At 41.5% G+C, this 19,495-nt stretch overlaps 2 protein-coding genes, 1 long non-coding RNA gene and 1 pseudogene across 3 annotated transcripts; 3 read left to right on the top strand and 1 right to left on the bottom strand.

Moving 5' to 3' along the window:
• Nucleotides 1–1,134: 1,134 nt before the first annotated feature.
• On the bottom strand, nucleotides 1,135–10,903 carry LOC117855764 (uncharacterized). The gene is made up of 3 exons (XR_011898281.1): nucleotides 10,698–10,903; nucleotides 2,424–2,558; nucleotides 1,135–1,437 (listed from the first exon to the last, which is right to left on the bottom strand). It is a non-coding gene; the product is annotated as an uncharacterized lncRNA (long non-coding RNA).
• LOC117864314 (uncharacterized) lies at nucleotides 6,912–10,513 on the top strand. Its single transcript, XM_034748369.2, is given in 4 exon segments — nucleotides 6,912–7,050; nucleotides 7,312–8,268; nucleotides 8,271–9,915; nucleotides 10,000–10,513. Coding segments are annotated over 3 exon segments (2,952 nt in total). The 5' UTR covers nucleotides 6,912–7,050; nucleotides 7,312–7,332; the 3' UTR covers nucleotides 10,371–10,513.
• Nucleotides 10,904–11,497: 594 nt separating the features above from the next.
• LOC117864323 (tyrosine-sulfated glycopeptide receptor 1) lies at nucleotides 11,498–13,896 on the top strand. Its single transcript, XM_034748379.2, has 2 exons — nucleotides 11,498–12,027; nucleotides 12,217–13,896. The coding sequence occupies exons 1-2, from the start codon at nucleotides 11,898–11,900 to the stop codon at nucleotides 12,918–12,920; spliced, it is 834 nt and encodes a 277-aa protein (XP_034604270.1). The 5' UTR covers nucleotides 11,498–11,897; the 3' UTR covers nucleotides 12,921–13,896.
• Nucleotides 13,897–14,025: 129 nt separating this feature from the next.
• LOC140221671 (probable LRR receptor-like serine/threonine-protein kinase At3g47570) lies at nucleotides 14,026–15,674 on the top strand (annotated as a pseudogene).
• The last annotated feature ends 3,821 nt before the right edge of the window (nucleotides 15,675–19,495 follow it).

Here is a 19,495-nt window from a genome sequence, read left to right on the forward strand (position 1 = left end):
ATTACCCACCTATGCCATTATATAAAATTAACTGAAGTAACCCCCTAATCTTCATCAAAATTACCAAATCATACCATTATAAAACAATATTTAAAATAACCCCCTAAATTTGCAACTAAATTTCCCCCCACGTAAAAAAAGTTAAAGTGAACCCTTAAATTTGCATTTGTATTATCCACATCTGCCATAATTATCTTACTATTACTAATTGGAGGCTACTTTTGAAGCCTCCAGGTGAAGCCACTTAGGATTGCTAGATGGACACTCTAGAAAAAGAGAGAAATCCTAGAAATTCTCACATAAAAGCAAAACATCTTTCCATCAATCGGTAGGCTCAAATCATCATAGCCACTAGATCTATTATATTTTTTAAAAAATTACCCACCTATGCCATTATAAAAATAGCCTAAAGTAATACTCTAAATCTATATCTAAATTACCCACCTATACCATTATATAAAATTAACTAAAGTAACCCCTAATCTTGATCAACATTACCAACTCATACCATTATAAACAAATATTTAAAATAACCCCCTAAATTTGCAACTAAATTGTCCACCACTAGCACTTATAAAAAGTTAAAGTGATCCCTTAAATTTGCATCTGTATTATCCACATATGCCATAATTAAAAATAACATGAGGTAACCTAACATTTAAATCCAATCACCTTAATTAAAAATATACAGTAATATGAGTCTAAATTATCTATTTCTTACACTATTTTTTGACGGGAATATTTCATACACTATTGGTATATGATATAATAACTAAGGTATATACTCATGATGTGCGTCACCATTTATAAAGATACAGAGGAAGTGATGAGAATATGGATTTCTGTGTTAAAATTATAGCGCAAACTTAGATTCCATTAAACAAATTCAAGCGCATACCTACGATGCAAAATGAAAAGTTAAAGATTATTAACATGGATGAAAATATTATAGAGTAATTACTAACTAAAATCTATCACAATTGGATAAAGATAATAGGCATATGTGGAGGAACTACCCAAATTAACTTAGGTAAAGCACACTTAAGTCGCCTAACACGCGATCATATACTTTAATCAAGTCAACTTGGTCGTCCGTTGGATTTTATCCGATAAACCACTTAACGCAGGATCGAGAAAGCAAAGCTCACACGAAGGTGAGTGGTTATAGAGATTACAACAGTCCATCTAGATTAAATAAGTGCATCAATTTATTACAACATCAAGTTCGAAATTCAAACATAGTTTGCAGAGTTTCAAGCAGCAGAGATAAATAAGCGGGAGCTAAATGTCGTTGTAGGACATCATGAAGAAGCCGATCATGACATCAATGATCCCAGTCTTCGCCATCCGAGGAGGGATCCCACTCGACCGTCCAACCTGGAGGAAGTTGGGTAGGCCAAGTACCACTTACAGCGAGCTCAGGGGTAACAACATGACCTGAAAAGATATGCCACAAGCAAGGCTGAGCAACTATGCTCAGCAAGACTTAACCGACAGGTGGTGACTACATCCACCAACACCTAGACATGTAGACTTTTTGGCTATGGGGTTTGTCTTTGCCAAAAGCGACTAGAGTAGGTCCTTACGTTCAATATTTTAGCACAAGGTTCTAGTTGATTAACCATTCTAGGTAAGCAACCATACTAAGCAAGCATAGTTTTTTCTAGCAATTAATAATAAGTAACAACATTAAATCATCATCATATTCCTTCCTTACTTAGTGTAGCATAGCGATCAAGCAGTCCCAAACCGTGAGAGGTAGACGAATCGATTCGAATTTCTTAACTATGCATGACGAACCTAATCTCACGACGTCTGCACACCACGAGTGGTCGCTTCATTTGTCATCCGTCCCCATCAATTCCTAGACCTGTGTCGGGCCCACTTCCCTTGGTACAAGGCTTCATAGACTCGGTCTCTGCCGTACTATGACCGCACTTGTCACCACATGCGGCCGCAAGGGAACTCCGTTCTAGAGACAGTGGGGCGATCTACTCACGTCCCGGTTCAATCAGGTACTAGGCTTCCCCATCCCATACTAGGTATGAGATTAGTACTTTCAAACACTTGATCATGAACACTATCACATTTCGACCTTAGTCCAATTTCATGTAGACAGATGGGGCAATCCAACGACCACCAAAAATAGTTCACAGAGCCCTACCCCGCCCGTCGTCCTTATAGTTGCAGCAAAAGTAAAGGGCATTCAACTCCTATAAATCGCGAGTGACAGGAAATCACTTGACTTTTACCGAGTCCTATTAAGCATTACAACTACTCAACTCAATATACTAGTGTTCACAACAAGGTACTAAGTTCATGCATCTACGGTTTCAATCAACTCCTGGAACGTAAATGCGCAATCAAAGCAATCAATTGTATTGCAAGAATTTAAAGACAGGAATTCATGCTTCAGGGCTTGCCTTTGCACGGGTAGTTAGCGAACTGGTCCTCGGCTTGCTCTGGTACGGGCTCGACTCCGGTGTGGTGCAGATCCGCTACGGCTTCTTCTTCCGGCGCCGGGTGCAGCTCGTACGTGCCGTTAGCAAGGTTCACTTCTACACGAAATGCAAATGCATCAAATTCAAACTTCCATGCTTTCTTATATGGGACGCAAAACATGAATTATTGCTGAAGTGTAAAACACATTACGACCACATTCACCTAAAAAAGGTTCTAAACTTTCTTTATCTTCATGAGGTAAGGTGTGTTGTGGTATAAGACCTGGGGTTGATTTGATGGTGATTGTGTACATTTATATAACTTAAGTTTATTAAGCTTTAGATCGGAAAGTTATCCTATTTCTGAATATTTTTCTGTACCTCTTCCGAAAGAGACCATTATTCTTACTTTATGTTTCTTTCTTCCATTTAATTAGGTCCATCTTCCAATTTTTATTTCAACCTTCAAATAGTAAGCTATGAAGTTGAAACTTTACCAGAAACCTAACCTGGACATGATTAAGCTACTGCACAAATTTGAGGCTCATTAGAGTTGCACAAAAATAATTAAAATTGTTTCATTATGATAAGGTAGTGTGTGCTTAACTATTTTTAAGATAGAAGCCATAACGAATCTAGGTATGCAATTTTAACAGTAGGTTCCAGAGGTGAAATAGAGCCTTTGGTGAAGTTTTCAAAAATTTTAGTGAAGGACATCTATTTCCCATATATTTACCCTATTTATCTTTCCCTAAAAAGGAAAGTGATTTTCTTTCTACTTCTGACCAGGTTCTATATTTTTCCTACAAACTACTCTACACCACTGACCTATTCTAATTTGTTTCACATTTTTATCATCTCTGGTTTAATTATGATCTAAAAAGAAAAATCTTCCTGCAAATTTCAATTAATAAACTAAAACAGTGACTTACCTATCTGAGCTAGGCTCCAATTTTTTCCAAGCTTCTATACTCAGTAACACAAATTGCAGATTTGGATTTATCTTTTTAGAATTTTTCCTTGATTTATAATGATTTAAATAGCCTACACAACAAATAAATCATAACTGCAACATTTCTAATGTGACATGTGAAAAATTTATTTTTAACAGAAACTAGACAGTGCGCTGAGTTCAACAAAATTAATTTGGTATTTTTATGAATTTTCTACAAGTTTTAGTGAATTTTCCAAGTTAAACACATTTTCTACCAATTTAAACATTAAACCGAAGACAGGTTTACAACCGGGCCCCTCTAAGTTTTCAGACTCACAACCACACCCTTGCTATTTATACCTAAGCCCTCGATCGAGTTTCGCAATCACACTTATGCCCTTATGGCGGCGCTCGGCGGCGGGGTTGTGATTCCGTCAGCTCGTCGGCGGTTCCAGAGCAACAAGCGCACGAGGAGGAGTGTGTGCTCACCGTGGGGCTGCTGGTGAAGGGTCGGACGCGAAGGGGGGCTTGGTGGCGGCGGAACGGTGAAAAGCAGCATTGCGGCTGTGGCGGAGTTGGGCGGCGGTGTTCCGGCAGCGTCGAAGCTTGGTGATGACAATGGTCAGCGGCTTGAGCTGCGTGAGGTGGTGGCTGAGCGATTTGCGGCGACAGTGGAGAGCGAGGCTGCATGGAGGTAGGCTCTCCACGGTGGGGTGGCTCGGTGGCGAGCGCGAAGCAGAGCAGGGGGAGCACGGCGAGGTTGGGCGAGCGGGAAAGGGGCACAGGCGGCGTAGGGCCTCCATTTGTAGGGCCGCAGGGGGGGGAGGGGGGTTGGGGGGAGCAGGCGAGCGAGGCGGAGATGGGACGGGTAGCTGGGGACCGGAGGGGAGCTGGGGCACTGCTGCGGCCATTAATGGTGGCGGTGCCATTGGTGCGGAGGGGTGACAGGCGGGGTGCGGCAGGCGAGGTTGCAGGCGCTGGGCGAAGCGAGCGTGCGCGTGGGGAATGGCTTTGCCGGGGCATCGGGTTGGCGAGGCTGGCGCTCGAGGCGTCACAGCCAGGCGGCGGTTGGTGGAGGCGGTGGCGTCGAGCAGGTCGTCCACGGGGCCGCGCGCTCATGGCAGGGCTAGGGGCGGGGTGTGCCCTCGGGTGAGGCGGAGCTGCCGGGAGGGGGGGGACGCGGCGCTTTACTGGCGGCGGGGCGCGCGAGGCGTCGTCCTGCCGTGGTTGGAGACCGGGCGAAACGGCTTCGCCGGTGAAGCCGCGCCACGCGGTGGTGGCGCTCTGGAGCGCGCGGCGCGCGTGCTCTGCACGACGTGCGGCACAGGGCAGCCCAACGGCCGAGGTTTGAGGCGTGGTAAAATGAAGATTTACCACTAAACTTGAAAATTCACCAAACTGAGTTTAAGTTTTACAAAAGGTGCAAATTCAAATTTGAAATACATTTGGATTTATAAAGCTCCAAAGTTCGAGGGAACGTCTGATTTTCGGACAGGCAAAAACAACAGTTTAGCTGGTTTCAATGTTTTTGGCTGAGTTGAGCTCTAGTTTTGAAAAGCTTCCGATGTGAATGTGACCAGGATCCAATCGATGAAGTTATTGTATAAACTTAGTTCTCAAAATCTTATAAAGGATTTTGCTAGCGTTCTGTTCAAGTTTTATGAGATAAGCTCATGCCAAGATGCATGTTTGAACTGATTCCAGACTTGGCTTAGATTGGCAGGTCTTGGGCTGAGTTGACCAATTTGGCCAACTTTGACCTAGGTTTTGAAAGCCTTCTATGCAGATTTTGACCTTACTCCTTTAGTCAAAGTTGTTAAGGGCTCGAAGCTCCAAAACTTTGGCATAAAGTTCAGCTTGAGTTCATATTGGAAAACTTTAGATAAAGAGCTCCAAAGTTGGAACTTCAACTGTTTTTCTTAAATTGGCACATATTCAAATTTTGAGTTTTTGAAGGTCTTCTGCTCAGATTTAAATAAAACACCAAAAATAAAAGTTGTTAGGGAAGTTGAGTTCTAGAACTCTTAGTTGAGAAGATTTTGAAGTCTTTAAGTAAAAATTTGAGTTATAGCTCAAATAGTTGTTTAGCTTGTGAGGACAAAAATATCTTTTTTTTTACTTGTATTCACAACTTCCAATTGCTCTCATATGCTCTCATGACTAAACTCGGTTTAATTAGGCCAGATTGTTACAGTATATATCTTTATAAGTATTGTATTTGAAAATTTAACGAATGAGATGTAGGTCATGGTAATAATAGTTTTATAGTAATGTGGTCTCATTTTCTCATTTTTTTCATTGGAGACTCCGACTAGTTCCCACGAGACACTAGAAAAAAGAGAAATTTTAGAAATTCTCAAAAAAATAAAAAAATATCAAAACACCAATCCTATAAACTCTAATAATTGTAGTCATTGATCTATTATATTTTTTAAAAAGCTACCTACCATTATCATTATGAAAATATTCAAACTAAACCTATATCTAAATTACTAAAGTAACCTCATAATGTTCCTCCAATTTACACATACATATCATTATAAAGCATAATTTAAAGTATCATTCTAAATTTGTATCTAAGTTACCCACTTATGTCGTTATTAAAAATAACATAAAGTAAACACCTAAATCTTAATAATTATATTCATGTGCATCATACAGAAATATAAAAAATAAACTAATATATGATTCTAAATTACTTATTTATATCATTGTTAATATGAAAAATACTAAGTTAAAATATATACATATGGTGAGTGTCACCATATATACTATTTATATATGTATACAAGGAATTGATGAAAAATATTAATTTTTATGCTAAACACAATGTATGGAGGTACGATACAAAATGAAAAAAATATGTGGATCAAAAAGTTTATAGAGTAATTACTAATTAATAATAAATCGCAACTAGATAAAGATAAGTACATAAGTATTATATTAAAGTATTGAAAAAATGAGAGAAGTAGGTAAACAATTTTGATGATTAGTTAGGAGTTTAATTTCTAAATAATTATTTAGATTCAGTAGCTTTTTAAAACATTAGCCCGTGTGGGAGCACGGGTTGATGGACTAGTACAACTAATACTGATTATTAGATATTTCTCCAATTGAAACGGTGTTCAACATCTGCAAATTTAAAACCCTGTAAAGCACGGCATTGTACAGACTATTCTTGTCCAGATTGCATACAAGTTGACTTGACCGACTCGCTATCCTGTCAAAGATAACCTATGAACGAATCATGCCCACACATACATTCTGGAAGCGCCATCATCACAAAGGTCCAAATCGGACCTGGAAACGAAAATCCAGCCCCGTAGACCATTCCTCGAGCTGAATTTTATCATCATCGAAACCACACGAGACAGGTCGCACATCAGCCTGGAATATCTCTGTCCGTTTCCCGGAGAAAAGTACTTGTAAAGCTCAGACAGCGACGGCGGCGCTGGGCAAGAAGAAGGAAACTGAGAAGTAGCAGTGATTGGCGAGTTTGACGGACTCATATAAGGCGTCTCAACGCGAGTGTGTGGATGTAATGGTGCTGTAAAACTGTTTTTAAACCCCTGGGACCTCAGCTAGCTGAGCATCCAACTAATAAATTTCAGAGTTCAAACACCCAATACCAAGAAGAGAACAAAGCATATCAGGAGGATTGCCGGCAGAGCAGAGGTACCCTTCTCTTTTGAGCTCTTTTAGCATGTTATTACCTGCTGTAACTCTGTCAGGGTTCTGTCTTGAACGGGTGTCCGCGCCCTGCGCTTTTTTTTGAAAAAACAACGAAAATTTGCATATTAGCTGCTAGCACATGTTTGCTCGCTGTAAGAGAATTCGATGGGGTTATAAGCTTGCTCATAGTAACTCTGATTATCGCATGAACGCAACGTCGTTGCTCTAGTAATACGTCAGAAAGTTTATGCTTTATTTTTGCAGGTGACAATTAAGTGCCTAATAATGTGGCAATCCAAGCTGCTGCCGAAACTCGCCATGCTTATAGTGCTGCCGTTGCTGCTCCTGTGTTATGCAGCGGGCAACGTCCATTGCTCGACTATTCACGAAAACAGCGAAGATTTTCACTCGCTGCTCGACTTCAAGAAGGGCATCACCGATCCAACAGCCTTGAGCAATTGGACCAGCAACACCCACTTCTGCCGGTGGAATGGTGTGAACTGCACCTTGACGCGGCCATATCGTGTCACGGAGCTCGTCCTCCCCGGCAAGAACTTAGCTGGCCAAATCTCCTCCTCTCTTGGAAACCTGACCTATCTTAATACGCTTGTTCTAACCAATAACAGCTTCCATGGCCCCATACCTCTTCTTAACAAACTACTAAACCTGAAGTACCTTTCCTTGGGAGGCAACCTTTTGCATGGTGCGATTCCTGACACACTTACAAACTGTTCTAATTTAGTTGCACTAGATCTCTCTAAAAACAACCTCACCGGTGTTATTCCTCCTAGAATAGGCTTTCTTACCAAACTAGAATCTCTTCTCCTGAACGGAAATTCTCTCTCCGGGGTCATCCCACCAGGCCTCGGCAACATCACCGATTTATCAGTAATTGCTCTTTCAGAAAATCAACTGAACGGGCCAATTCCCAGTGAGTTTTGGCGAATACCAAACATAGCAACGTTGTACATGTTTGACAATAATCTGTCGGGTGGAATCCCACAAAGTCTCTCTAATTTATCTTCTCTTGGACAACTATCCCTGGAGGGCAATATGCTGGGCAACACATTGCCATCTAACTTTGGCAACGCCCTCCCTAATATCCAGTTTCTGTACTTGGGAGGCAACATGTTTGAAGGAAACATTCCAGCTTCTCTAGCCAATGCTTCAGGTCTAATACATTTGGATCTGTCGTCTAATATGTTCACTGGCCAAATCCCAAGCATATATTCGTGAACTTCTCAGTTCTATCTACTCTAAACCTTGAGGAAAACATGCTTGAAGCAAGCGATACTACTGGATGGGAATTCTTCGATGCCCTAACAAACTGCAGTTCCCTGAAAGTGCTTTCATTGGCTGGTAATAATCTGCAGGGAGTCGTACCAAATTCAGTAGCTAACCTGCCCACCAACCTCACATATCTAATAATGGGTGGTAACCACCTATCTGGAACAGTCCCCCCGAGCATTGGAAAACTTAATAGCTTAATTCCACCTTCCATTGGCCAACTTACACGGTTGACATATTTATTTCTTGCTGAAAATCAATTCACTGGGTTTATACCACCTAGCTTTGGAAACCTTAAATCATTGTTGGAGCTGCTCCTTAGCTACAACAATTTCAAAGGGATACTTGTACCACAGAGTTTGGGAAATCTTATAAATCTCGTACATTTGGACCTTAGTAATAACAATCTCCAAGGTGACATAACTCTAGATATTAGCAAAATTAAACAGCTCACAGATCTACGTCTTTCATCAAACAAGCTTACTGGAGAAATCCTGGATACTTTTGGCGAGTGTCAACAATTAGAAACCCTCTTAATGAACCAAAATTACCTTGAAGGAAACATCCCGCCATCTTTCAAGGGACTACAAAGCCTGAAATCACTAAATCTTTCTCACAATAACTTGTCTGGCACGATTCCAACTATTTTGGAGGATCTATCGCTTCTCAATAAGTTGGATCTTTCATACAATCATCTCCACGGAGAAATACCAATGAATGGAGTCTTTGCAAATGCAACGGCTACTTCACTCAATGGTAACTGGGGGTTATGTCGAGGAGTGATGGATCTCCATATGCCTGCATGCCCTGCGGTTTCTCGGAGAATAGAATGGAAACGCTATGTGACCATCTTACTGATTCTAATATTTACCTTCATGTCACTCGGGATGTCAATTTACGTTATATTCCTTGGGAAGAAGCCACCAAGAAGGCCATACTTATTATTGCTTTCTTTTGGTAAGAAATTTCCTGGAGTTTCTTACAAAGATTTAGCCCAAGCTACAGAGAACTTCTCAGAGTCCAACCTAATTGGGAGAGGAAGCTATGGTTCAGTATACAGAGGGAAGTTAACTGAAGCTAAAATCGAAGTAGCTATTAAGGTCTTTGACCTTGAGACAAGATTTGCGGACACAAGTTTTATTTCAGAATGTGAGTCTTTCAGAACCATTCGGCATCGGAATCTTCTTCCTATACTAACTGCATGCTCAACGATTGACAATAATGGCAACGATTTCAAAGCACTAATTTATGAGTTCATGCCCAACGGAAATTTGGATACATGGTTGTATCAGAAACATGGTGGTGTAGCTCCAACACAGTTGGGCTTAGCTCAGAGACTAAACATAGGTGTTGGCATGGCTGATGCACTGGCCTATTTACACCATGACTGTGGAAGGCCTATTGTCCACTGTGATCTGAAACCAACTAATATACTTCTTGATGATGACATGAATGCTCATTTGGGAGACTTTGGCATTGCAAGTCTCATTGTTGATTCCAGATCAATAGCAGTCGGACATTATTCATCAGGTTGTAGTAGTTCACTCGCTGTGAGAGGAACTATTGGGTATATTGCTCCAGGTATAAATCAAGAATTTTGCCATCTCTTCCTGTATTTGTATAAAACAATATGTTATTCACTAAATAATTTTCCTCTGTTTTTAGAGTATGCTCAAACTGTTCATGCATCAACCTGTGGGGATGTTTATAGTTTTGGAATACTACTCCTGGAGATGATTCTAGGCGAAAGACCAACTGATTCCATGTTTGAGGGTGGGCTCACCATTATCAACTTTGCGGAGAGAAACTTTCCAGATCAGGTGTTACATTTCATTGATGCTCATCTCCAAGAAGAATGCAAGGGCTTTGTTAAAGCAGCGGCATCAACAGAAAACGAGGTCCATCGATGCATGTTATCTCTCGTGCAAGTTGCTCTTGCTTGCACGCGTTCATTGCCAAGAGAAAGAATGAGCATGAGAGAAGTAGCTGTAAACTTGCAATCAATCAGGAGGTCGTATGTTGCAGCGACTAAATGAGGGCAAGCCATTGCTTGATCTTGCTGAAATTGATGAAAGCTAATACATGTGGTGGGCAGACATCGTGTTACCGGCTCATGCTAGGACTTGGGATTTGAACATTTGGAAAATGGATTTGGTAAAGCATCAGTGATTTTGGTGAAGTACTGATCTCGTATGGCTTTGATGGGTAATGTCTCGTACTGGAATACATGGGACTGCACTCTAATCTCAATGCGAATCTGCAACCCGCCTAGAATTGGTTCAGATCCATCATCGAAATCCCAAACTGGAATTACCTTCCACCAATCACTTCACAGAGTACGGGCTATTGAGATCATTTCATACCGTTGGTGCAGCCGAAGATTGGACACTGGGCCACGCGCGCTGCTCGCAGACGACGCGCCGCCGCCCGCGGCGCCTTCACGTGGAGCAGCCGAGATTTACCCGCAATTGCTCGGTGCCGCTGCGCGGCTGCGGTCGAGGTGGGGGCGCTCCGGCGCTAGCACTACTGTGTGCCTGGGTCTTGGCGTCATTGGGCAAGGCCGCATGTGTTCTGCGCCACTGCCCACTGGTGTGTCATTTTGAGCCTGACCCTCTGACGACGGCGGGTTCCATTTAAAAAGTTTTTTTTTTGTCGAATTGGGTATTTGGATGGTGCTACTACCAACCATGCATGTCCAGCGACGCTAACAAAAAGTGGGGGAAAAACACCTCACATGTTGACGGATTATTTGGCCTCGAGTCTGTCCTTCACGTCTCTGCAAAAGCTTGTGTACGTGCATATTGTGGTCCGTAGAGAAGTACGCCAGCAATTGGCCCTTGAGTGTTGAGTCTCAAACAGAAAGAACATCGGTCACCCCAGTAAGGCATGCTAATGTACAATGGTGTCGAGAAATTTTGCAGTAACAATTCGTATCTACGAGTAATTCAGAGGTGCAGGGCACTTCAGAGTTCAGGTATCCTTTCCTTGTAGAGTTAAGTGGTTTCTGAATAGACGATTTATCTCACTCGCTAGATATTGTCTCCAATTCTTCGTACAATACTCACCAGTAGCATGCAAAATCGTGAGAAGCACGGCATCCATTATACATCCAGATTCGAATATCGAATACTTACAAGTTTACTTGACCCGCTGCGTTGTCTAGGAAAACAATGAGCAAATCACATCCACAAAAATACAGTCTGAAAAATTGATTTGGAAACGAGAATCCTGTAGACGCAAGCAATTCCACGAGTCGAGTTTTGTCAGAATCGCAGGCGGACGAGACGTGTAACACGTCAGTGCGTAAAAATCGTTGTCCTGTTCAGGCTGAAAAGCACACGCAGGAGCAGGAGTAGCAGTACACCACCGGCGGGATGCGCTAGCTGCTGCCAGCAGGACATGCCGCGAGCCCGCGACGATTAGTCCGGCTCAAATAACGACACCACCGGTGCGTGAGGAGATGAAAGCTGAGAGGCGACAGTAACCTGCTAGTTTGACGGACTCCATCTCGGCGCAACAGCGTAAACTTAAGCCAAAAAAGGCCTGTATTTGAGACAAGGAAGATGTGTGGCAAGCTAGCTGCTCCTGAGCTCATCCAACGCAGCAGTTCACGGTTCACACACCCTTACAGCAGCACCCGGCACAGCCACTTCTCAGCGCTGGCTGTGATGTTGCGCGCTCGGCTGAGCAGAGGTGCAATACTCTCTTTCCTCCTGATTAGTGCTTTCAACATCCCTTTTATAAACCTGTCATTAATCTTATCTTCAAGCATTTAGACGGGTTATTATATGAGAACCTGATCGGATCATAAGATGGCAGTCCGGACATGCCTCGGAGTTGGTACCTCCGCGACGGGTGATGTTTGTTCTTTGTGCTTTTCAGGTAACAAGGGCCTTATGTCTCCCCATGACCCGGCGAAACTCGGCATGCTTACGCTGCTGTTGCTGCTCTTGTCTTACGGAGTCTGCAACGCCAGTTGCTCGACGATCCCTGATAACAGCACGGACATGCTCTCTTTGCTTGATTTCAAGCGGGCCATCACCAATAATCCTGGAGGAGCCTTAAGGTCTTGGAACTCCAGCATTCCTCATTGCCAGTGGGAGGGCGTCGCCTGCAGCCTAAAGCACCCAGGGCGAGCCACGGTGTTGAGCCTAGGCAGCTTACGCTTGGCCGGTCCAATTTCCCCCTCAATTGGAAATCTAACGTTCCTTGAGACACTGAACCTGTCCACAAATAGCTTTGCCGGCGAGTTACCCCCTCTCAACCGTTTCCACAGAATGCAAACACTTGTGCTGGCACACAACTCACTGCATGGGATCATTCCAGATACAAATTGTACCGGAAATTCCCTATCAGGTATTTCACCCCTCGATATAAGTCTCTTATCCAATTTGGTTGTTTTAGTAATTCACGGAAATAAGCTAACTGGAATGATCCCACCAAGCGTACAAAACATGACACAGCTACTAGTTCTCAATCTTGCCGATAATCAGCTAACGGGAAGCATTCCCGATGAGCTGGGCAAATCAAAAAATCTGACGGGTGTGTTCCTGGGTGGAAATAGTCTATCAGGTGGAATACCATGAACCCTATTCAATTATTCCTCACTCCAATTATTAGATTTGACTGAATAAGCTAGGGAAAGAAAGCATTGCCACCTGAAAATACACTGCCAAATCTCGTATATCTCATACTCGACTACAACAACATTGAAGATCATATCCCAGCTTCATTTGGCAATATTTCAGGGCTACAACAATTAGACTTGTCCTCCAACAGTTTCACTGGCAAAGTTCCAAGCTCTCTTGGTAACCTTGGGATGTTGAATTATCTAAACCTTCAGATGAACAGGCTTGAGGCAAATGACAGACAAAGCTGGGAATTCATAGACAGGTTAAGTAACTAAATTAACCTTCTACCGCTTTCACTAACTGATAATCACTTCGAAGGAAGAATACCAGATTCTATTGGTAAGCTTTCAAACAACCTTCAAGTGCTAGAGTTGGGTACAAACAACTTGTCAGGGATAATTCCCACCAGCTTTGGGAACCTTACTGGCTTAATAAAACTTGAACTAAGTTACAACAATCTCAATGGTCCAATCTTAGAGTGGGTTGGAAATATGAAGGATCTTGGAGCTATAGTTCTTGATGCAAATAACTTCACTGGTTTGATTCCGTCGTCTATGAGTAATCTTACAAAATTGACTCTGCTCTCTCTGGCGGAAAATGAATTCGAAGGTCCAATATCACCATGTCTGGGAAGTCTGCCACTTCTTACATATTTGAACCTTAGTTATAACAATCTGCAGGGTAACATTCCTAAGGAAATATTCCATCCCGAGTCCTCAATGACCACATGCGTGTTATCCTACAATAAGTTAGAAGGTCCAATTCCTGCAGAGATTTCTAAATCTTGGACGACTGACGGAACTATATCTTTCATCCAATAAGCTTAGTGGGGAAATTCCGTCAACCCTAGGAAATTGCAAAGAGTTACAGATCATTGAAATAGATTATAACTATCTCCAGGGGAGCATTCCGTTGACTTTTAATGGTCTAAAGAGCATGACCTTGCGAAATCTTTCACACAACAATTTGTCAGGCTTCATCCCAACAAAACTGGGTGACTTACAGGACCTCACCCAGCTGGATCTATCTTACAATAATCTGCAAGGCGAAGTACCCACAAATGGAGTATTTGGAAACGCCAAATTTGTCCCGCTTCTTGGCAACTAGGGACTTTGTGGAGGAGTGCGGGATCTACATATGTGCCCATGTCCTACAGTCTCAAGGAGCAAAGAAACACGATACTACTACCTGATCAGGGAACTCATCCCGGCATTTGGAATCATGTCACCCATAATGTTGATCTATGCTATAATCCCACAGAAAAAAGAAGTCAACAACAAGGTACTCATTGTTATTTTCTTTTGGTAAGAAATTCCCTAGAGTTTCTTACAAGGATATGATCTAGCTCAAGCTACAGAAAACTTCTCAGAGTTCAACCTGATTGGGAGGGGTAGCTATGGCTCAGTGTACAGAGGAAAGTTAACTCAAGCTAAAATGCAAGTGGATATCAAGGTTTTTGATCTTGAGATGAGATTTGCAGACAAAAGCTTTGTATCAGAATGTGAGGTGCTGAGAAGCATTAGACATCGAAACCTTCTTCCTGTCCTAACTGCATGTTCAACAATACACAATAGAGGCAATGATTTCAAAGCTCTAATTTACGAGTTCATGCACAATGGAAATTTAGATAGATGGTTGCATCATAAAGATGATGGCATATATAGCTCCGAAATTGTTGGGCTTATCTCGAAGAATAAGCATAGCTGTTGACATAGCCGATGCGTTGGCCTATCTACACCATGACTGTGGAATGCCGATTGTGCACTGTGATCTGAAACCAACAAACATCCTTCTTGCTGATGATATGAATGCTTATTTGGGAGACTTCGGAATCGCAAGCCTAGTTCTTGATTCAAAGTCACAAACAGTTGGGCAATTTGGTTATAATAGTTTAGTTGCTGTGTCAGGAACTATAGGCTATATAGCTCCAGGTACAAATCAAGAATTTGTCATCTCCAGTTGCACAGGAATATTTTAACTTTAGATTAACCTAACCAGTGGATCTTATATGTGTTTTCTAGATTATGGTCAAAGTGTTCATGCATCGACCCCTGGGGATGTTTACAGCTTTGGAATAGTTCTTCTGGAGATGTTAATAGGCAAAAGACCAACTGACTTTATGTTCTCAGCATTGTTAACTTTATGGAGAGGAACTTTTCAGATCAGATCTTAAGTATCATTGATTCACATCTCCAAGAAGAATGCAAGTAGTGCTTTATTCAACCATTGGTGGAAGCAGAAAATAAGGTCCATCGATGCTTGCTGTCCCTGGTGCAAGTTGCTCTTTCCCCGTTTATTACCAAGGGAACGAATGAACATGAGAGAAGTAGCTGTTAACTTGCATGCAATCAGAAGGTCATATTTTGGAGCAATTAAGCGCAAGTTATGCATTGCTCGATCTAGGATGGTTACCTCAGTTTCATTTTTTAATACAACAGGCATAAAGAAGCTGGATCAGCATGCTGAAATTGACGAATTATCATGCTAGGGATTAGGGAAACTGTATGCATGCAGTGGGCAGTGAGTTTTCTTCGTCATACTAAGATTTAGGGTGTAAACGGATCGAATGGATACCTCCGGATATGAATTTAGATAGTTTATTCTTCTTGGATTCGGGTACGGATAGTGTCATTTATGTCGGATAAGATATATATGGATATCGACATCCTATGTATCTGACTTTGGATGCTGAATATACGGATTCGGATATGGACGCCCCTCCAAATCTTACTATTACTAATTGGAGGCTTCTTTTAAAACCTTCAGGTGAAGCCACCTAGGATTCCTAGGTGGACACTCTAGAAAAAGAGAGAAATCCTAGAAATTCTCACAAAAAATAAAACATTCAACTATCAATCTATAGATTCAAATCATCATAGTCATTGAATATTTTCTAAAAAATTACCCACCTACCATTATGAAAATAGCTTAAAGTAACCCCCTAAATCTATATATAAATTACCCACCTCTGCTATTATAGAAAATAAACTAAAGTAACCCCTAATCTTAATCAAAATTACCCACTTATGTCATTATAAAAAATATTTAAAATAACCCCCTAACTTGCAACTGAATTGCCTACCATTATTACTTAAAAAACTTAAAATAACCCCTTAAATTTGCATCTATATTACCCACACATGCTATTATTAAAAATAACATGAGGTAACCCTACGTAATATACAACAATATATGATTCTAAATTGTCTATATCTTGCACTATTGGTATACGATATAATAATTAAGGTCTATATGCATGATGTGCGTCACTATTTATAATTAAAGATATAAAATGATGGGAATATAGATTTCTATGCTAAAATTGAATCTCAGACTTAGGGTTCATTAAACAAATTCAAGCGCATACCTGCAATCCAAAGTGAAAAGTTAAAGATTATAAATGTCGATGAAAATATTATAGAGTAGTTACTAACTTAAATCTATCACAATTGGATGAAGATATTAAGTATATATCTACATAAGTATTGTGTTCGACTATTTAACAAATGAGAGGTAGCTTATGGTAATAGTTTTGTAGCAATGTAGTCTCATTTTTTTTCCCATTGGAGACTCCGCATTAGTTCCCACGAGACAAGCTAGAAAAAAGAGAATAATTCTCATAAAAATTAAAAACATCAAACACCAATCCTGTAAACTTTAATAATCATAGTCATTGATCTATTATATTTTTAAAAAAATTTACCCCACCACTGTCATTTTTAAAATATTAAAACATGAGCTCTAAACCTATATCTAAATTACTGAGCTTAGCTATTATAAAACATAATCTAAAGTAACCCATAATCTTCATCCAATTTACTAATACACATCATTATAAAGCATAACTTAAAATGTCATTCTAAAATTTTATCTATGTTCCCCATGTATGTCGTTATTAAAAGTAAACACCTAAATCTTAATCTAATTATCTTCATGTGCATCATACAGAAATGTCAAAAAGTAAACTAATCTATGATTCTAAATTACCTATTTATGTCATTGTTAATATAAAAATACTAAGTTAAAGTATATGCACATGATGAGTGCCATCATTTAGACCATTTATACATGCATGTGCGGAATCGATGAAAAATATTGATTTGTATGCCAAAAATAATGTATGGAGGATTGGAGGTGTGATACAAAATGGAAAAAAGTATGAATATGGATGAAAAAGTGCATAGGGTAATTCAATCACAACTGGACAAAGATAGGTACATACCTATATAAGTATTATGTTGAAGTATTGGAAAAATAAGAGAGTAGTAGGTAAACAATTTTGATTATTAGCTACGAGTTTAATTTTTAAATACAATAGCTTCTAAAAATATTTTGAACATCAGGCGATGGACAGTGGATTCAAATTCGAATACGGACAGACAATATCCGTAATATTTTGAACATCAGGCGATTGGGACTTCGTAAGCATAAATTTTTTTTTATAGTATGTCAGTTTGCTTTGATGGTGATGTGATTCTTTTTGACAATTTTCCATCGCAATTAAGACACATAGAGAAAATTACATCGGGCGGCAGTGCTAATCAATCTGGAAGTCCACGATCTAGCTAAAAGTCAGATTTGGATCCTAAATCCAAATCCCAAACTGCAACTACCACCAATCGATTAGTTCAAAGAGCAAGGATTAACGGGATCGTTCATATACCTTTTGTGCGGGCGCCGGCCGGACAATTGATAGCCGTGTCAGGCTCGCCCGCAGATGACGCGCGCGTCGCCTGTGTACGCGGCGGTGGAGTCTATCCGCAACGATGAGGTGAAAAGCGATTTCTCCAAGGTAATCTATGCGCCTGGGCCTTGGGTGCGCCAAATACTCCGTCCGGCCACCTCTTCAGGTTTGGAGAATCATCTCAGAAGGCAAGGTTTGAAGAATCTTCAGGTTTGAATTTTGAAATGAAACTGAAGACTGCATCCTGGGATGATTTAGACTTCCCGAAGACAGTTTGTAATCAGAGAATGCATTATGCATTCAAGTGACAGCTCTTAAAAGACTAGTAGTAGAATTCTAACATGTCCTCATATTTCCTTGGAGATATCAATGAGCATGATCCGATACCTACATCTAGAAATTACAATTCTCACTTGGACTTTTATAAAGCACGCGGCACTTATGTCCAGGAATTCGCAATCGATCGCAGAACAAAGCACGCAAGTCTGCACAATCAATTCAGGGAGCACCACAAACGTACCATAGCTGATTTGGAAACGATAAGTTTCACAAGTAAACCATTAGTCCATTACACGTGCTGAGTTTTATCAGCATCCGTAGGCGGACGAGAAAAGTCAGACGAAGTGTCCCAGTCCGGCTGCAACGCAAAGAGCTGAACTAGCAGTAGAGCTGCGGGATTCGAGGCTGGACATGCCGCAACAACCTTGTCCAGCTCAAATAGCGACAGCACCCGTGGGTGAGTGAGATGGACGTTGAAAAATCTGCAGTAACTGGCGAGTTTCGCAGACCCGCCAGGGTCTTCGTCGCCATAGCGAGTCGGCGACTGCGGGTTGGGGGACGATGTCAGGTGGAGGCTGAAAAGCGGCTGACCGGCGAGTTCGATGGCCTCAAGAATCTCCTCTGCACCACCGGTCAAGCTAAAATAAAGCGTTCAGTTGGGTTCGATGGTTTTGTGCGGCGTTCTTGCGGTGCGGCATCGGCAATGGAGCCATGGGGGCAACCGAACATTCTGTTTTGTGGTTGTACCGGCCTTCTACAAACTGGCATCTGATGCTGTCCATCGTCAATGATCAGTTTGCAGGAATGTTAGAAAGATGGGTTAACGCTAAACGCAATGACAAGTAGTACAAAGGGATCAGCCCGAAATATCTCTGTTCGTTTCCTGCTGAAAAGTAAAATAACTAGACAAACAGTAGAAAGCTGGGATTAGAGGTGCGCATGCCGTAACAATCTTGTCGAGCTCAAATAGCGATGCGGCGCATGGATGGAGTATAGATGTACATTCGGGCAGCCCGGCCCGGTCTGGCCCGGGCCTGGCATGGCCCGTTTATTTTCGTGCCGGGCCTGGCCTATCACGACAACCCGTCGTGCCGTGCCGGGCCAGCTCACGGGCCTCACTGGTGGCCCATGCATGGGCTCGTGAGGCCTTTTTCGTTCCAGCCCAGCCCGAAGAGCCCGACCATTTTTACGTGCTGTGCCAGCCCACAGCCTGTCAAGAGAAAAAAAACTTCACCGAACAAGGGTGAAACACTGATTCACAATCTAAGAGTTTCAAGTTCATCGAACATTCAAAAATCAAAATGTAAGGTTGATCAACAAACACACATTCATCACATGCACGCAATCACACAGAAATTCATAATAAAGGAATTATTAGAGTTGTTAACACTTGATCTATGTGATCAAGTGTTGGCTGCCTCATTAAAAACCTTCCTAGGTAAAAACTCACCCTTGTGAGAAAACCCTAGGAAGGCAAAAAGAGTACAGCCAGCTCAAGACTCAAGTTCAATTCAACATTACAGTTTACAGACATTGAGACACACACACAGACATAAAAATATAGAAC

Source organism: Setaria viridis, chromosome 1 (assembly GCF_005286985.2).
Source record: "Setaria viridis chromosome 1, Setaria_viridis_v4.0, whole genome shotgun sequence".
NCBI classification, from domain to species: domain Eukaryota; kingdom Viridiplantae; phylum Streptophyta; class Magnoliopsida; order Poales; family Poaceae; genus Setaria; species Setaria viridis.

Bases quoted from the DNA above. Each gene is read 5' to 3' on its own strand.
- LOC117864323 (XM_034748379.2), top strand. From the start codon at position 11,898: ATGTGTGGCAAGCTAGCTGCTCCTGAGCTCATCCAACGCAGCAGTTCA. The intron at 12,028-12,216 runs GTGCAATACTCT...TGTGCTTTTCAG, and splicing joins GCGCGCTCGGCTGAGCAGAG to GTAACAAGGGCCTTATGTCT.